Source organism: Hyla sarda, chromosome 7 (assembly GCF_029499605.1).
Source record: "Hyla sarda isolate aHylSar1 chromosome 7, aHylSar1.hap1, whole genome shotgun sequence".
NCBI classification, from domain to species: Eukaryota; Metazoa; Chordata; class Amphibia; order Anura; family Hylidae; genus Hyla; species Hyla sarda.
In genome coordinates this window covers 29761979-29777623 of record NC_079195.1, presented here as the reverse complement: position 1 = coordinate 29777623, position 15645 = coordinate 29761979, and the positions used below count along the sequence as shown (strand labels likewise).

Here is a 15645-nt window from a genome sequence, read left to right as displayed (position 1 = left end):
CATGTGGCCAAAGGTCGCCACGACACATTGGCTATGTGACCTGTTTCACTGCCAAGGTCGCCATGTAACCAATCTGCCGTCGAGAAGAGTTGGGAGGACCCCGTACGCATTAGATCAATGGTCTCCAAACTGTGGACCTCCAGCTGTTGCAAAACTACAACCCCCAGCATGCCCGGGCAGCCAACGGCTGCCCGGGCATGCTGGGGGTTGTAGTTTTGCAACAGCTGGAGGTCCGCAGTTTGGAGACCACGGTATCAGATGGTCGTTAAATTGCCCCACACATGGCAATAAGGCATTACAGGTTTGCAGCAGCATGCGCATGCTCGTCCCTATCCTCCCCCCCTGCACCAATCCTATAATTTTCTCTATTTTTACCCCATCACACCTGCCCTCTCTATACCAGGTATCCCCCCCGGACCACCTCTGTCCTCGCCTTCCCCGTTCCCATCTCTCCTCTTCCTCGCGACCTCCTTAATTATTTTTAACAATTACCGTAATAATCTATTTCACTTAATTAACAGTTTGGCGGCGGCGGCTGCTGCTTCTTCTTCTTGCTGGGAAGCGTTAACCCCGCGTGTGCCGCTCGCCTACAGCGCTCCCCTTTATTAAGTGCCGGCGCTTCCATTACAAGCGGAGCCGCGCCAGATATCTGACCTCAAAGACCCTCCCCGGGAGCTGTAGTGTAATTACAGCAGGATTGCTGTAGGACCGTGCGGCCTTGAAGCCTGACATGTGACTGCAAGGTTAGCGCCACGCCGGATTATTACAGGGATGGACGATAATGCAGATTTAGATCTGGACAAGGGGGAAATTAAGCCGCAAAAAACAGTCTGGCCGTAGACGTGATGAGAATTATTTTAGAGAGATCACGCCGGTTTTCTGCCCGATTGAACATGCAGAAATTCCTCACCGTGAGGGTATGTTCACGCGGCGGAATGTCTGTCCTAAACATTTCCGGGCAGACATTCCACAGAACATGCCGGCACTAGGACCGCTCAGAAATGTGCCGTCAGATGCGACATATCTATTGTTTCTGCGGATTTGGAATTTCCGCGGCAGAAACCTCTGATGTGGAAATTCCGACGCTTGCACAGTGCAGCAGAATCCCATTGAAATCAATAAGACTCTGCTGCAGCGGAATGTCCGTGCAGAATAATCCAGCGGAATTCCACACGAACATTCCGCCATGTGGACATACCCTAAAGCTGCCCGAGCGGAATTGTACGGCGGAATTCCACTCGAAAATTCCGCCGTGTGAACCCAGTCAAACCTGCACTGATACATTGAAGGAACCCTGTAGTCTACGCCCCCCTCCTATAGACTTGCATTGAGGGGTCGGGATGTGACGTCACGGGGCGGGGCGTGACGAGGGGGCGGGCGTGAACACGGAAGCCTGCACCCAGCGTTCGGAACTCAATGTTCCGGACACTGAGGAGCGGAGTAACCCTTTAACAGTCTGGAATCCAAGCTTATACATTTTAGGCCATGTTCACACAACGTAATTTGCGCGGAATGTCAGCACGGAAAAAAACCATGTGCGGACATTCCGCACATTTGAAGAATCAGCAGGCAATAGGACCACTCAGAAATGCGCCGTCTCAAAGACAATTCTATTTTTTTATTTTTTTTCGGAAACACCGGAATTGTCCGGAAGGCGGAATTCCGCACGGATATTCCGCTGTGTGAACATACCCTTAACTGCAGTGATACATTGAAGCAAAACGAACAACAGAAGACTTGTGCCCCTGATGTGTTCCACTAACCTCTAGCTTTGGAAGGATTAATAGCTCGGCAAAGGTTTTCGGCTTTTGGAAGGAATGTTTCCATTCACTCACAGCAAGCAGAGGTCTTGCACGTGGTAACGATATGAAAGACAAAGGGGAAGATTTATCAGAACTTGGGCAGAGGTAGAGTGGGGCCGTTACCCATAGCAACCAATCGCTTCTTTCATTTTTCAGAGGCCTTTTAAAAATGAAAGTAGCAATCTGATTGGTTGCCATGGGCAACACAGGTTTTGATCATTCTCCCCCCAAAGGATATTAGCAATTACCCCACACTTACCTACTGTTTACACCAGTGTTTCCCAACCAGTGTTGCTCCAGCTGTTGCAAAAATACAACCCCCAGCATGCCCGGACAGCCAAAGGCTGTCCGGGCATGCTGGGAGTTGTAGTTTTGCAACAGCTGGAGGCACACTAGTTGGGAAACACTGGTTAGGGCTCTAGGTACAAAATCCCTTTGAAAGGAATGTATCAGGAGGGCGCAACTACATTTAGGCCATGTTCAAATGGTAGAATTTAGAAGCAGAATCCGGCGGAAAAATTCCGCTTGGAAATTCTGTTTTCAGTGAGATTCCGCAGCACCGCGCACATGGCGGAACTTCCGGATTCTGGTCTGCGCAGAAAGAATTGACATGTCAGTGGAGACGGCGCATTTCCCAGAGGTCCTAGTGCCCTCATGTTTACTGAATGTCCGCCGGAAATATCTGCCGTGAGAAGGTAGCCTTACTGTATTTCTATTAATTGTGGATCACTGGGTGCAATCTGGACCCACAAAATTCCATCCCCCCCCCCCCCCCCAAAGGGCTGCACAGAGAGCTCAGGGGGTCAATACACTTAGGGTACGTTCACACCGGCGGATTTATTTGCAGGTTTCCCGCTGCGTTTTTGAAAGTAGGCGGGTGTCCGCATTTTCCGCTGTGGAATTTCCGTTGAGGAAAACCCACCGCAAGCCCCGTTGAAGTCATTAGGGTCTGCGGCAGATTTTCCGCAGCAGAAAATCTGCTGCGGACAGCCGCGAAGACCCCGCCCCCTTTCAAATACGCATATAAATCCACCCGTGTGAATGTACCCTTAGGCCTTGTTCACACTAGAAAGAATCCGCCCACAGTCCTGCCTCTGCACATTGGATCAGAAACGGTCCATATTGAAGGGGTAATAAAGGGAGGGGGGTAATGAAAAAAAATATAAATAAATACATTTAAAAAAAACTTCTTCGCTCTCTCATCACCGCCAGTATTAATAATCTCCGGTCCCTGCTGTGCGGTGCTTCCGGTTACAAGCAAATGACATTACACAGCAACTCAGCCAATCAGTGATTGAGGCCGGACACCGCTGCAGCCACTGATTGGAGTCACGTCCCTGAACCCGGTAGTACGCCCGGTAGTGCGCAGCAGGGACCGGAGCTCAGGAGTGCAGGAATTAGGAAAGTTTTTCTTTTTTTTTTCTTTTTTTATTTACCCCCTCCATGAGCAGATATATAAAATAAATGCTGACCGGACAATCCCTTAGTGGTTTTCAAGGGGGTGTCCACTGTGGACAATCCATTTATGTTTGGAGGGTTCCTGGACAATGAGGGAGATTTATCAAAACCTTTGTATAGTAAGAGTGGTGCAATTGCCCATAGCAACCAATCAAATTGCTTCTTTTATTTTTGAAAAGGCCTCTGAAAAACAAAAGAAGCGATCTGCTAGGTTGCTATGGGCAACTACTTGACTTTCCCTCTACACAGGTTTAGATAGATCTCCCCCATTGTGCTGATCAGTGCAATCTGTTGTAATCTTGGGTAGGATGTGTTTTCATTTTCCCTACAGTGCCTCCACAGGTGAAATGAAGTATTACACAGTTGTTTTTTTTATTTTTTTGTTTTTGTTTTTTTTATTCATATATAGACATGTCTGGTCCTTCCAAGCAATCCTGAATGGGGAATTCTTTTCGGTTATTCCAGAATTGTCTAATAGAGTATTTGAAAATGAGTTTTGTAAACCTACAACCTTTACAAAAATCCATACTTGTTGCAGTGTTTACACATAAATTTAACCTTTTGTTTGTTGCAGCAGAATCCAACTATTACTTTTCGGTATTTATTGATATATTTTATGTTTTGTACCTCGCCGGTATGAACAATGTTTATTGATTTCCTTGTGTAAATGACTTTATAGTAATGAAAGGAAGCGATTATACGGGCGGCAAGACCATTGATTGCCAATAAATGAGGGAATTCAGAACAGAAGCAAGGAACAAGAAGATACAAGATGTAGAAAGGCTAAGATTGTGCCTGTCATCACCCAGATTTACAAGGCTCCCAAATGGCAAATCTGCTTTGTTTTGCAACGGTATATAAGTACATGACAGGTTATACTGGCAAACTTGCTGTTCAGGGGTTTGGAAAAGTTAGGTGACATAAGGGAGCTGTAATGTTGGCCATTTTATAAGGTGTTATCACATTATAATGAACCCGTTTCTATTTTATGGTTATTGCCAGGGAAGCTGTGGATGTCCATACTGTTGTAATGTAGCATTGGGCTCTGTTCACATCTGCAGAAACCACAATACAATGCTGGATTTATGGCACGACCGACAACGTTGAGTTTGGGCTCCGCCATGGTGTCCGTCTTGTATTGATTGAAAAATAGCATTCAGCACTACTGTTCCCATAAAAAATGATGGGATCTGTGATGGAGCCTACATTTTAGGTGGTAACATGACCTCAATATATAGGCGTCAGACAGGGTAATGTGTAATTAACCGTTTCGTGATGCCAGGGCATGGTTGACCTATACACCACCCGAGGTAGGCCAGCTTCTCGTGTGCCAGGCACGGGGCAAATAATCACTCCGACGCAAGTTTACGGATAACTGGCTTGCTTTACTGAGGCTGGAAAGATTACCGTTACGGCTCAGATTAGCGTGAAGGAGTTGCAGGGTGAACTTCGGGAACCTTATCGACTTGCTGAGACTTATGGTTGATTGTGCTGTATATAATTGACCTGACTGGTATGCAGCCCACACTATACTTTAGGGACTTGAACTTGACTAACTTGCTGGACTTGACTTGTATTATATCCTCAAGACTGTAGGCTTACCACAAGGCTTTGACTTTCACCTGGGTAGTGGGGTTAACTGGTAGTAGATGTGTGGTTACTGGACTAGGCCTCAGGCCATTTCAGATCCACCTCACAGACTTCACTCCTCACCAAACTGTATCTCAGCAACAAGAGAGAGAGCTGAACTCTGACCTCACTATATATGGGAGATTCCATTGGCCGAATAAGTCACCTGGTTCATCTTTGCATACTCCCCTAACAACAATTTTCTTAGCAACAGTATATTTAAGGTAACAAGTGCATAGAAAATACCAACACATTAACCCTTATATAACATTGTATAATACTGCGGATTATAGAGAGTCTTGAGGAGAGTGGGCCCAAGACGAACATTGAAGCAGCATCTGGCACACAGGATGGGCAGGAGTACAGAAGAACACGTGATTCTGTACTGGGTCGCCACATATATAAGGGGGGTCATGTAAATACACGGGGGTGCAGCGTCCTCCAGAGCAAGACCTGCTATTTACAGTAGATATCTGCTATAGCTAAAAAGAAAGGTATCCTGAGAGGGGGAACAGGACATCCTTATAGCCTTAAAGGGGTACGCCACCCCTAGACATCTTATCCCCTATCCAAAGGGAACCCCGCTGTCATTACTGCACAGAGCGAGTTCGCTCTGCACATAATGATGGGCAGTACAGGGGCCGGAGCATCGTTACGTCACGGCCTGCCCCCCTCAATACGAGTCTATGGGAGGGGGCGTGGCGGACGTCACGCCCCTGCCATAGACTTGTATTAAGGGGGCGGGCCATGATATCACCCGGGGCGGAGCCATGATGTCACGCTGCTCCGTCCCATGTATCGCCCGTCATTACGCACAGAGCGAACTCGCTTTGGGCAGTAATGACAGCGGGGTGCCGCAGCAGCAATCCCGGGGGTCCCCAGCAGCGGGACCACGGCGATCTGACATCTTATCCCCTATCCTTTGGATAGGGGATAAGATGTCTAGGGGCGGAGTACCCCTTTAAAGGGGTACTCCGCCCCTAGACATCTTATCCCCTTTCCAAAGGATAGGGGATAAGATGTCTTATCGCGGGGATCCCGCCGCTGGGGACCTCCGCGATCTCGGCTGCAGCACCCCAGACATCCCATGACGGCTGTCACGCCGCCTCCCATAGAATTGCATTGAGGGGGCGGGGTGTGATGTCATGAGGGGACGGGTCTGTGACATCACAAGCTCCCAGCGCCAGCTCCAGCATTTGGAACAGTTTGTTCCAAACGTAGGTGGTGTAGGTCTACTGAAAGTTGCGCAAAAAAAATTGTGCACAAAATGCAATTATGGGGCCATTTAGAACATTGAAGTGGTGTAAAGCCAACGATAAATTCCCCCCCCCCCCCCCCCCTGGAATCTAGTGGGGAAGGAGTAAAAATATTGGGAAGTAAGTAGGTTGTGAGGAAGGTAAGCAGGTGGTAGAGGTAAAGTACTATTACATGGTATACAGATCGGATGAGAGCTGGTGATGCTCCCTGGTGTCCAGTGGGGAGGCAGCTAGGAGGTAAGTAGGTTGGGAGGGGAAATTGTAGGTACTATTGCAAAGTATATTGTGGATATGAGGCATGTAATGCTCCCTGGTGTCCAGTAGGGAGACAGTAATTACCATGTAAGGGGAAAGTGTAAGTACTATTCCATGGTGTCCAGTGGGGAGGCAGCTAGGAGGTAAGTAGGTTGGGGGGGGAAATTGTAGGTACTATTGCAAAGTATATAGTGGATATAAGGGATGTAATGCTCCCTGGTGTCCAGTAGGGAGACAGTAATAACCATGTAAGGGGAAAGTGTAAGTACTATTCCATGATGTGCAGTGGGTATTAGGGCTGGTGGTTCTCCCTGGTGTCCAGTGGGGAGGCTGTTCACTGTTGTATGGTAGAAAGAAGGTTTAAAGGGGTACTCCGCTGCTCAGCGTTTGGAACAAACTGTTCCGAACGCTGGAGCCGGCGCCGGGAGCTCGTGACATCATAGCCCCGCCCCCTCGTGATGTCACGGCCCGCCCCCTCAATGCAAGTCTATGGGAGGGGGCGTGACAGCCGTCACGCCCCCCCCCCATAGACTTGCATTGAGGGGGAGGGGCGTGATATCATGAGGGGGCGGGGCTATGACATCACGCGCTCCCGGCGTCAGCTCCAGCGTTTGGAACAGTTTGCTCCCAACACTGATCAGCAGAGTACCCCTTTAAGTAATATTCCTTGGGGTTTGTTCATTCAGAACACATGCATGCTCAGGCAAGCGGAGTGATCATGTGTATGGGGGTGATTGGGAAAGATAGTTGCTGTCCAACAGCTGCCTTATATGTATGACCAACTTAAGGCAAAGGGTTTGGTAAAATTCCCATGTGTCCATAGTGGGGGTTAGGTAGGTTACAGGGGGTCTGATGGGGGAGTCTTTTGGTTCGGTGAAACAGACTGTGATCACCAAAATGTTGCACCAATGACGTCTCAGACATCAACTATAGATGGGGGTTGTAAGAAGAGTTGACATAAGGACGTCCGTGCAGTCATTTATGGCCCATATATATATGTATACATATATATATATATATATATATATATATATATATATAGCAATGTTCTAAATGAATGTATTTAATATATTACGTATGCTGTATTTCTCTTGTAATGTCAGTTTCCATAGAGATCATTGATCACTATGCTAAATACACCACTTAAACCAACCGATGCGTCGGCCATACCAGAAATAGACACAGCTGTATCCAGGTGCAGCGGCACTTATCCTTACGGATGGCGGGGACACCGCTCGGTTAACTGGCTTCCTGTTGTTTTATACGAACTGTGAATATAATGAAATGTAGAATCCAGTGTGAGCTGCTCCCCTGGTGTCAATCTCTTCTCCTGGTAACTCGCTGGGATGATGCAAAATACAATAATTATAGAACACGATGTACTGACCATAAAAGCATCATGGGATTATTACTACCGCAAGTACAGGCAAAATATCACCGAAGTCATAATCTGCATCATCAACTATCATCCAACCATCATCCACTGGTCTGAAAACTACTCAGGCTTCTCCAATAACATAGGCCCCAATCCTAGAGGGGCAGTATTACAGTAATTATGTTCTTTTATATAAGAGGCAGTATTATAGTAGTTATATTCTTAAACATAGGAGGCAGTATTATATTAGATATATTCTTGTATATAGGAGCAGTATTATAGTAGTTATATTCTTGTATATAGGAGCAGTATTATAGTAGTTATATTCTTGTATATAGGAGCAGTATTATAGTAGTTATATTCTTGTATATAGGAGCAGTATTATAGTAGTTATATTCTTGTATATAGGAGCAGTATTATAGTAGTTATATTCTTTTATATAGGAGCAGTACAATAGTAGTTATATTCTTGTATATAGGAGCAGTATTATAGTAGTTATATTCTTGTATATAGGAGCAGTATTATAGTAGTTATATTCTTGTATATAGGAGCAGTATAATAGTAGTTATATTCTCGTATGTAGGAACAGTATTATAGTAGTTATATTCTTGCATATAGGAGCAGTATTATAGTAGTTATATTCTTGTATATAGGAGCAGTATTATAGTAGTTATATTCTTGTATATAGGAGCAGTATTATAGTAGTTATATTCTTGTATATAGGAGCATTATTATAGTAGTTATATTCTTGTATATAGGAGCAGTATTATAGTAGTTATATTCTTGTATATAGGAGCATTATTATAGTAGTTATATTTTTGTACATAGGAGCAGTATTATAGTAGTTATATTCTTGTATATAGGAGGTAGCATTATAGTAGTTATATTCTTGTATATAGGAGCAGTATTATAGTAGTTATATTCTTGTATATAGGAGCAGTATTATAGTAGTTATATTCTTGTATATAGGAGCAGTATTATAGTAGTTATATTCTTGTATATAGGAGCAGTATAATAGTAGTTATATTCTTGTATATAGGAGCAGTATTATAGTAGTTATATTCTTGTATATAGGAGCAGTATTATAGTAGTTATATTCTTGTATATAGGAGCAGTATTATAGTAGTTATATTCTTGTATATAGGAGCAGTATTATAGTAGTTATATTCTTGTATATAGGAACAGTATTATAGTAGTAATATTCTTGCATATAGGAGCAGTATTATAGTAGTTATATTCTTGTATATAGGAGACTATATTATAGTAATATTCTTGTATATAGGAGCAGTATTATAGTAGTTATATTCTTGTACATAGGAGCAGTATTATAGTAGTTATATTTTTGTACATAGGAGAGAGTATTATATTAATTATAGTGTTATTAATAAGAGTATTATTATCTTATTATATTCTTTTACATAGGAGTATTTCATATGTACTGTGTCAATAATTAAAACACTGAATGTGGCCGGAGTACCCCTTTCTTAAAGTGCACCTGTTACAAAAATGTCTTAGGAACATGTCAAAAGTTTTTATCCAATGAGTTCTGGATAAGCGGGGAGAGAAGACCGCCGTCAGCAAGACAGTCCCATGGACTTACAATATGAGACTGGCGCGGTCACCTGACACTTCTCCCAGTTCTTACTACTGATGGATGGTTGGGGGTTTAAACACTCAGACCCCGACAGATTAAAATTTTTGATAAAAAGTTTTTTGAAATGACAGTGCCCATTTATGATGGAACATTGTGTTTTCCTTAACTGGAACCTCCCGGATGTTGTTTTTAGGGTTTATATGAACACTTATTTTCTACAATGCTTTTATGCACATAGATGATAACGCCTGAATGATTGTTTACTTATTTTATTCACTAAATTATTCATGATACTTTTTTCCATTACCATAGATAGGGAATTGTAAAGTCTAATTACATTGAGTCACTTAGTTATTACCTCTTTTTACAAACTTTGTTCCTCATATTATTGTTATAGGGACATTTTCTGGTTACAACAGTGACACCTTCAGGTCATAAGGCACAATGCACATTGCTGAGTAAAATGTTTTACATTTATGTTTTTTCTAACCATAATATAATTTTTTTTTTAAATGTTTTTGTCGCTGTTTTCTTGTGTCGTAGGTGGTGAGTTTTATAAGTCTTCGCTATGACAGTGCGCCACCGTGGATGGTGCTGTGCGTGTTATGGTGTTCAATGGCGCAGACTCTTCTTCTTCCGTCTTTTATTTGGTCCTGCGCCCGGTACCGTGCAGACTTGCGCACTGTTTGGGAACACTGTGCCTCCATGTTGTCTGACAGTGGGGATGAAGGTGAGTCAAACTCCTGTGTATAGTGCAAAAATACACTAAACATAACTGGTTAAAACTATTAGTTATTATCTAGATTGGCAGTAATACATACATTACATCAGTGATTTCCAAACAGGGTGCCTCCAGCTGTTGCAAAACTAAAACTCCCAGCATGAGCGGACAGCCAAAGGCTGTCCGGGCATGCTGGGAGTTGTAGTTTTGCAACAGCTGGAGACACAATGTTTGGAAAACACTGCATTACTTAGTAGCGCTATATCATACTCATAATTATTACTTCTATGGTGTCTGGGGTGTTGCAATGGTGAATGCAGGGTCTGGTGGTATTAAATCTTAATTGTCGTGACGCCAGGGTGCAGTTTGCTTAGTATTGTAGATCCTGCCGCCAACCGGCCCACAAATGGCAGGGATAATAAATGGAATGTCCACAGCAGAATTTGTGACATAACTGGAAACTTTTACTTGAACTTTTAAGAAAACAGTCTTTACAATTAATCAGTTTCTCTTGAGGTAACCGGGATGCAGGTTTCTCACAGGCTTTGCTGGGACTAATAGTCTTTAGCTTTAAGCAGGCCACTGTGCTACTAATTATAGGATTTGAGTAAAATAGTAGTCACACATGATTTGTAGGTTGAGCTTTATAACTCATGGTTTTAGTGGCTGCTGATTCTTTAGGCTTTGGCCCGTTGAGATGAATGAAGATATGCTGATTTGCGGACTGTGCTTGCTTGATAGTCCGGAACTAAGAGCAGGAACCAAGAGAGCTGAAGGACAGGAACCAAGAGAGCGAATTTTGGGGCTACAGCCCTTTATATTCTAAGGGAGCTGGACTAAGCTCATTGGCCAGCAAACCTGTAAGTCCTGAACCTAGTGAACTCTGGGTACATCACATGTTTGGAGAGAAATAGCCGATAATTTACACCGGAATATCGGTATAAATTATCGGTTATCGGCCTTAACCTCCACAGATTATCGGTATTGGTATTGGCCCTAAAAAATCGATATCGGTCGATCCTTACTGTGTACATACATTACATTACTTATCCTGTACTGATCCTGAGTTATAATACTCCAGAGCTGTATTCACTATTCTGCTGGTGGGATCACTGTGTACATACATTACATTTCTTATCCTGTACTGATCCTGAGTTATATCCTGTATTATACTCCAGAGCTGTACTCACTATTCTGCTGGTGAGGTCACTGTGTACATACATTACATTTCTTATCCTGTACTGATCCTGAGTTATATCCTGTATTATACTCCAGAGCTGTACTCACTATTCTGCTGGTGAGGTCACTGTGTACATCCATAACATTACTTATCCTGTACTGATCCTGAGTTATATCCTGTATTATACTCCAGAGCTGTACTCACTATTCTGCTGGTGGGGTCACTGTGTACATACATTACATTACTTATTCTGTACTGATCCTGAGTTACATCCTGTATTATACTCCAGAGCTGCACTCACTATTCTGCTGGTGAGGTCACTGTGTACATACATTTCATATACATATCATATAGGATGTAACTCAGGATCAGTACAGGATAAGTAATGTAATGTATGTACACAGTGACCTCACCAGCAGAATAGTGAGTACAGCTCTGGAGTATATAATACAGGATATAACTCAGGATCAGTACAGGATAAGTAATGCAATGTATGTACACAGTGACCTCACCAGCAGAATAGTGAGTACAGCTCTGGAGTATAATACAGGATATAACTCAGGGTCAGTAAACAATATTCTTATATGAACACTTTCCTTAAATGGTGATAGTGATACGGTTTGTTTCCCTCATAGACAGTCGAGATGACTTTGCAGATGGCCGCCTGTGTGAAGTTCGATTTGATTCCAATGGCACTGCCATAAAGAGACCCCCACATTACCTGGGAGGAGAACTGCGAGATGGAAAATTTCTGCCTGTTAGACATGTGCTATTGCCCACCGACAGGAGCCAGTACCTACAAGTGCATCGACAACAGGTGACTTCTGCATGGCATCTGCCAGTGGCACCAACCTCCCACATACTCATGCATGACACTGTATATCAGTAATATGCTGCCAATTGAAATCTATGGGGCCACTTTTTCTCAGCTGTTCTCTCCTACATGATGCTACAGTTTAGTACCAAGATGATAGTTGGTCTACATAGTCTGGCTTATAACCTACCTATTACCACTGTTCCTAGAAGGCCATAACATTGTTGGTATAAATTTCTGGCACCAGTTGAATTGAAAAACATTTTTTCCTCTGATTTAAACTGATTTAAAGGGGTTTTTAACTGATTTAAAGGGGTTCTCCACCCCTAGACATCTTATCCCCTATCCAAAGGATGAGCAGGATCTCCCTGCTGCACCTGGCATTTGTTTAGAGCATCGGGTGCAGCGCCAGAGGCTTGTGGCGCCACGGCTGCACCCCGCTTGTGACATCACGGCCACACCCCCTCAATGCAAGTCTATGGTGCATAGACTTGCATTGAGGGGGGGGTGGCCGTGACATCACGAGCAGGGTGTGGCCGTGACGTCACAAGCCTCCGCCCTGCATCGCCAGTCATCCGACACGGAGCAAAGTTCCCATCGGATGACTGGGTTGCCGCAGCCAAGATTGCGGGGGTCCCCAGCGGCGGGACCCCCGCGATCGGACATCTTATTCCCTATCCTTTGGATAGGGGACTAGATTTCTAGGGGCGGAGTACCCCTTTAAATTCTTTAAAAAGATGCTGGTGGAGTTTCAGGTGCTAGTCTACTTTTCCCTGAAGAAGCTGGTGTTCTCAGCAAAACACATAGGGAGGCAGAATAAGCAACTCAGGTTTTATGACACACTACTACTGTGCGTTGTAAGGAGGAATGTAGGATATAGGGTATCTAAACGGGACTTTGCACTAATAAAGTTATGGGTTAATAGTTCAATATTACTCTGACCAGGTGTTCACAGCTCGCCTTGGACTATCAGGCACCGTAGTCCCTATCTGCGGCCTGAATAAGCCCAATGCATTAAGAGATCGGATGCTAAGCTGCAGTGACATGCACGAACATTTTGGGGGGGCAGGGGCTCAAGTAGAAAAAAGGGCACTTCTCATTATAAAAAAAAGTTGGCAAAAACCTTACATATGTTAAGGGGTTATTAGGAACCGGAACTGGCTCCAGAAAGTTAAACAGATTCGTAAATTACTTCTATTAATAAATCTTAATCCGTTCAGTACTTATGAGCTGCTGAAGTGGAGTTGTTCTTTTCTGTCTAAATGCTCTCTGATGACACCTGTCTCGGGAACTGTCCAGAGTAGAAGCAAATCCCCATAGCAAACCTCTTCTACTCTGTGCAGTTCCCTAGACCAGCAGAGATGTCAGCAGAGAGCACTGTTGCCAGACAGATAAAAAAAAAACTCAACTTCAGCAGCTGGTAATTATTGGAAGGATAACATTTTTTTAATAGAAGTAATTTACAAATCTGTTTAACTTTCTGGAGCCAATTGATCTGAAAAAAATTATTTTTTCCTGGAATATCCCTTTAATACAACACAATTCCTGAGAAAAGGGACCTCCGGCCGTCATGTCAGCTGAATGAGACCCCATCATTTCACGGAGGTCCTAATCAGTGAGGGCATCATAGGGCAGGTGCATTAAAAGGGCAGGGGCTAAAGCCCTCTTTTGGGTCTATGTGTGCACGTCCCTGCTAAGCTGGGATGGGCCTGATATACTCCCTGGATGGAGAAGCAGCATTTTTAACAAACATGACAGTAGGGAATTGGTCCAAGGGTCATTGAGTTGTTTCCAGTAAATTGAGTTACTGTGTTCTGATAAGTAGTAACTTTTTTTTTTTTTTTGGGGTGGTGAACTGTACCCGAAGATACTGCCATATCGGGTCAATGCATAGGGCGACGGAAGCAAGCTTCGAAATCGCCTCCCGTTCTCAAAAATCCATTTAATATATGGTCCCCAGATAGGGGACGTATCAGATATTAAACTAATAAGAACAGATACTACGTTTGATCTTAGCCAAAAGGCCGAGAAGCAATTGATAAGTAATAACTTTTGTGACACAGTGGGGTCTTCTAATGGTGATAACTTTTGTGACACAGTGGGGTCTTCTAATGGTGATAACTTCTGTGACACAGTGGGGTCTTCTAATGGTGATAACCTTGGTGACACAGTGGGATCTTCTAATGGTGATAACCTTGGTGACACAGTGGGGTCTTCTAATGGTGATAACTTTTGTGGCACAGTGGGATTTTCTAATGGTGATAACCTTGGTGACACAGTGGGGTCTTCTAATGGTGATAACTTTTGTGGCACAGTGGGGTCTTCTAATGGTGATAACTTTTGTGGCACAGTGGGGTCTTCTAATGGTGATAACCTTGGTGACACAGTGGGGTCTTCTAATGGTGATAACTTTTGTGACACAGTGGGCTCCTCTAATAACGGTAACCATGTTGACTGATGTTGTTCTTTTGCTCAGGTTCAGCTCTCCCGGAGGATGTCCCATGATGAAATTGACCTTTTTCCTCCTCGCTCATCACCACTCTTGATCAGGTGGTCTTCCTCGGATGATATACGAGGTGGACCTGGATCTGTCCGGGGAGGCAGCCCTTCCAGCCCCCGTCGAAGTCATGACATACCACCTTGGAGTCGCCACCAGCTGCCAGCTCGAGGAGAAGCAGATGATGGTCTCAGCAGCCTACACCAGTTCTTGCAAGGAGGTATAGGAGGGCATTCAGTAATGGGAAGTGGAATGCACAACTCCTTCTTCCGAGATGAAATCACTGCCTTCATCGATGATACTCCCTGCCCTTCACCACTTGGGACACCACACAGAGTCCGTGCAACCCCAAGACCCTCCCCACACCCAAGAAAGGGACTCGAAGGAGGAGTGTCTTTGGCGGGCTTTGGAGAGAGACGTCTATCCCTTTGTAGCCCCCCACTTGTTGTAACTGAAACCCGTAGATCGTCTTTGTCTGAAAGGGGGTGCAAGGTTGGGGCTTCATAAAGAAGAGTGTACAGGGTCTTCACATTTACCTCCTTTATATCGGTCGTCCCTGATCTGAAGAAGGGGCTGCACATGGACCCTCCCTTTGAATATGTTGTTCTCAGGCAAATCTGCTGTTTATGAGAGGGCAAAGGGCTTCAGGGGGGCACACAGCTAACACTGCCTCTATCCCTCAGGCCTCCTATGATACCACTTTGCCCCCCCATAGACACACTACACTACAAACACACTGGAAATATGAGCCAAATGATGACAAAACAATAAATTGTGATTTGATTATAAACTGTGTGTGTTGTAGTGATGGAAACAGTATTATAGTAGTTATATTCTTGTATATAGGAGCAGTATTATAGTAGTTATATTCTTGTATATAGGAGCAGTATTATAGTAGTTATATTCTTGTACATAGGAGCAGTATTATAGTAGTTATATTCTTGTATATAGGGGCAGTATTATAGTAGTTATATTCTTGTATAAAGGAGCAGTATTATAGTAGTTATATTCTTGTATATAGGAGCAGTATTATAGTAGTTGTATTCTTGTATATAGGAGGCAGT

The 15645-nt window shown here is 43.9% G+C and overlaps 1 protein-coding gene and 1 non-coding gene across 2 annotated transcripts in view; one reads left to right on the top strand and one right to left on the bottom strand.

Annotated features, from left to right (window-relative positions):
• Positions 1–15365, top strand: part of GPR162 (G protein-coupled receptor 162) — a 35385-nt gene extending 20020 nt beyond the window's left edge. Inside the window, exons 3-5 of the mRNA XM_056529756.1 lie at positions 9913–10099; positions 11906–12087; positions 14561–15365. Of these exons, the coding sequence (XP_056385731.1) occupies positions 9913–10099; positions 11906–12087; positions 14561–15088 (897 nt within the window). The 3' untranslated portion in view covers positions 15089–15365. The remainder of the gene's footprint in view (positions 1–9912; positions 10100–11905; positions 12088–14560) is intronic.
• On the bottom strand, positions 13930–14120 carry LOC130283549 (U2 spliceosomal RNA). Its single transcript, XR_008846735.1, has one exon. It is a non-coding gene; the product is annotated as a U2 spliceosomal RNA (small nuclear RNA).
• Positions 15366–15645: the final 280 nt, after the last annotated feature.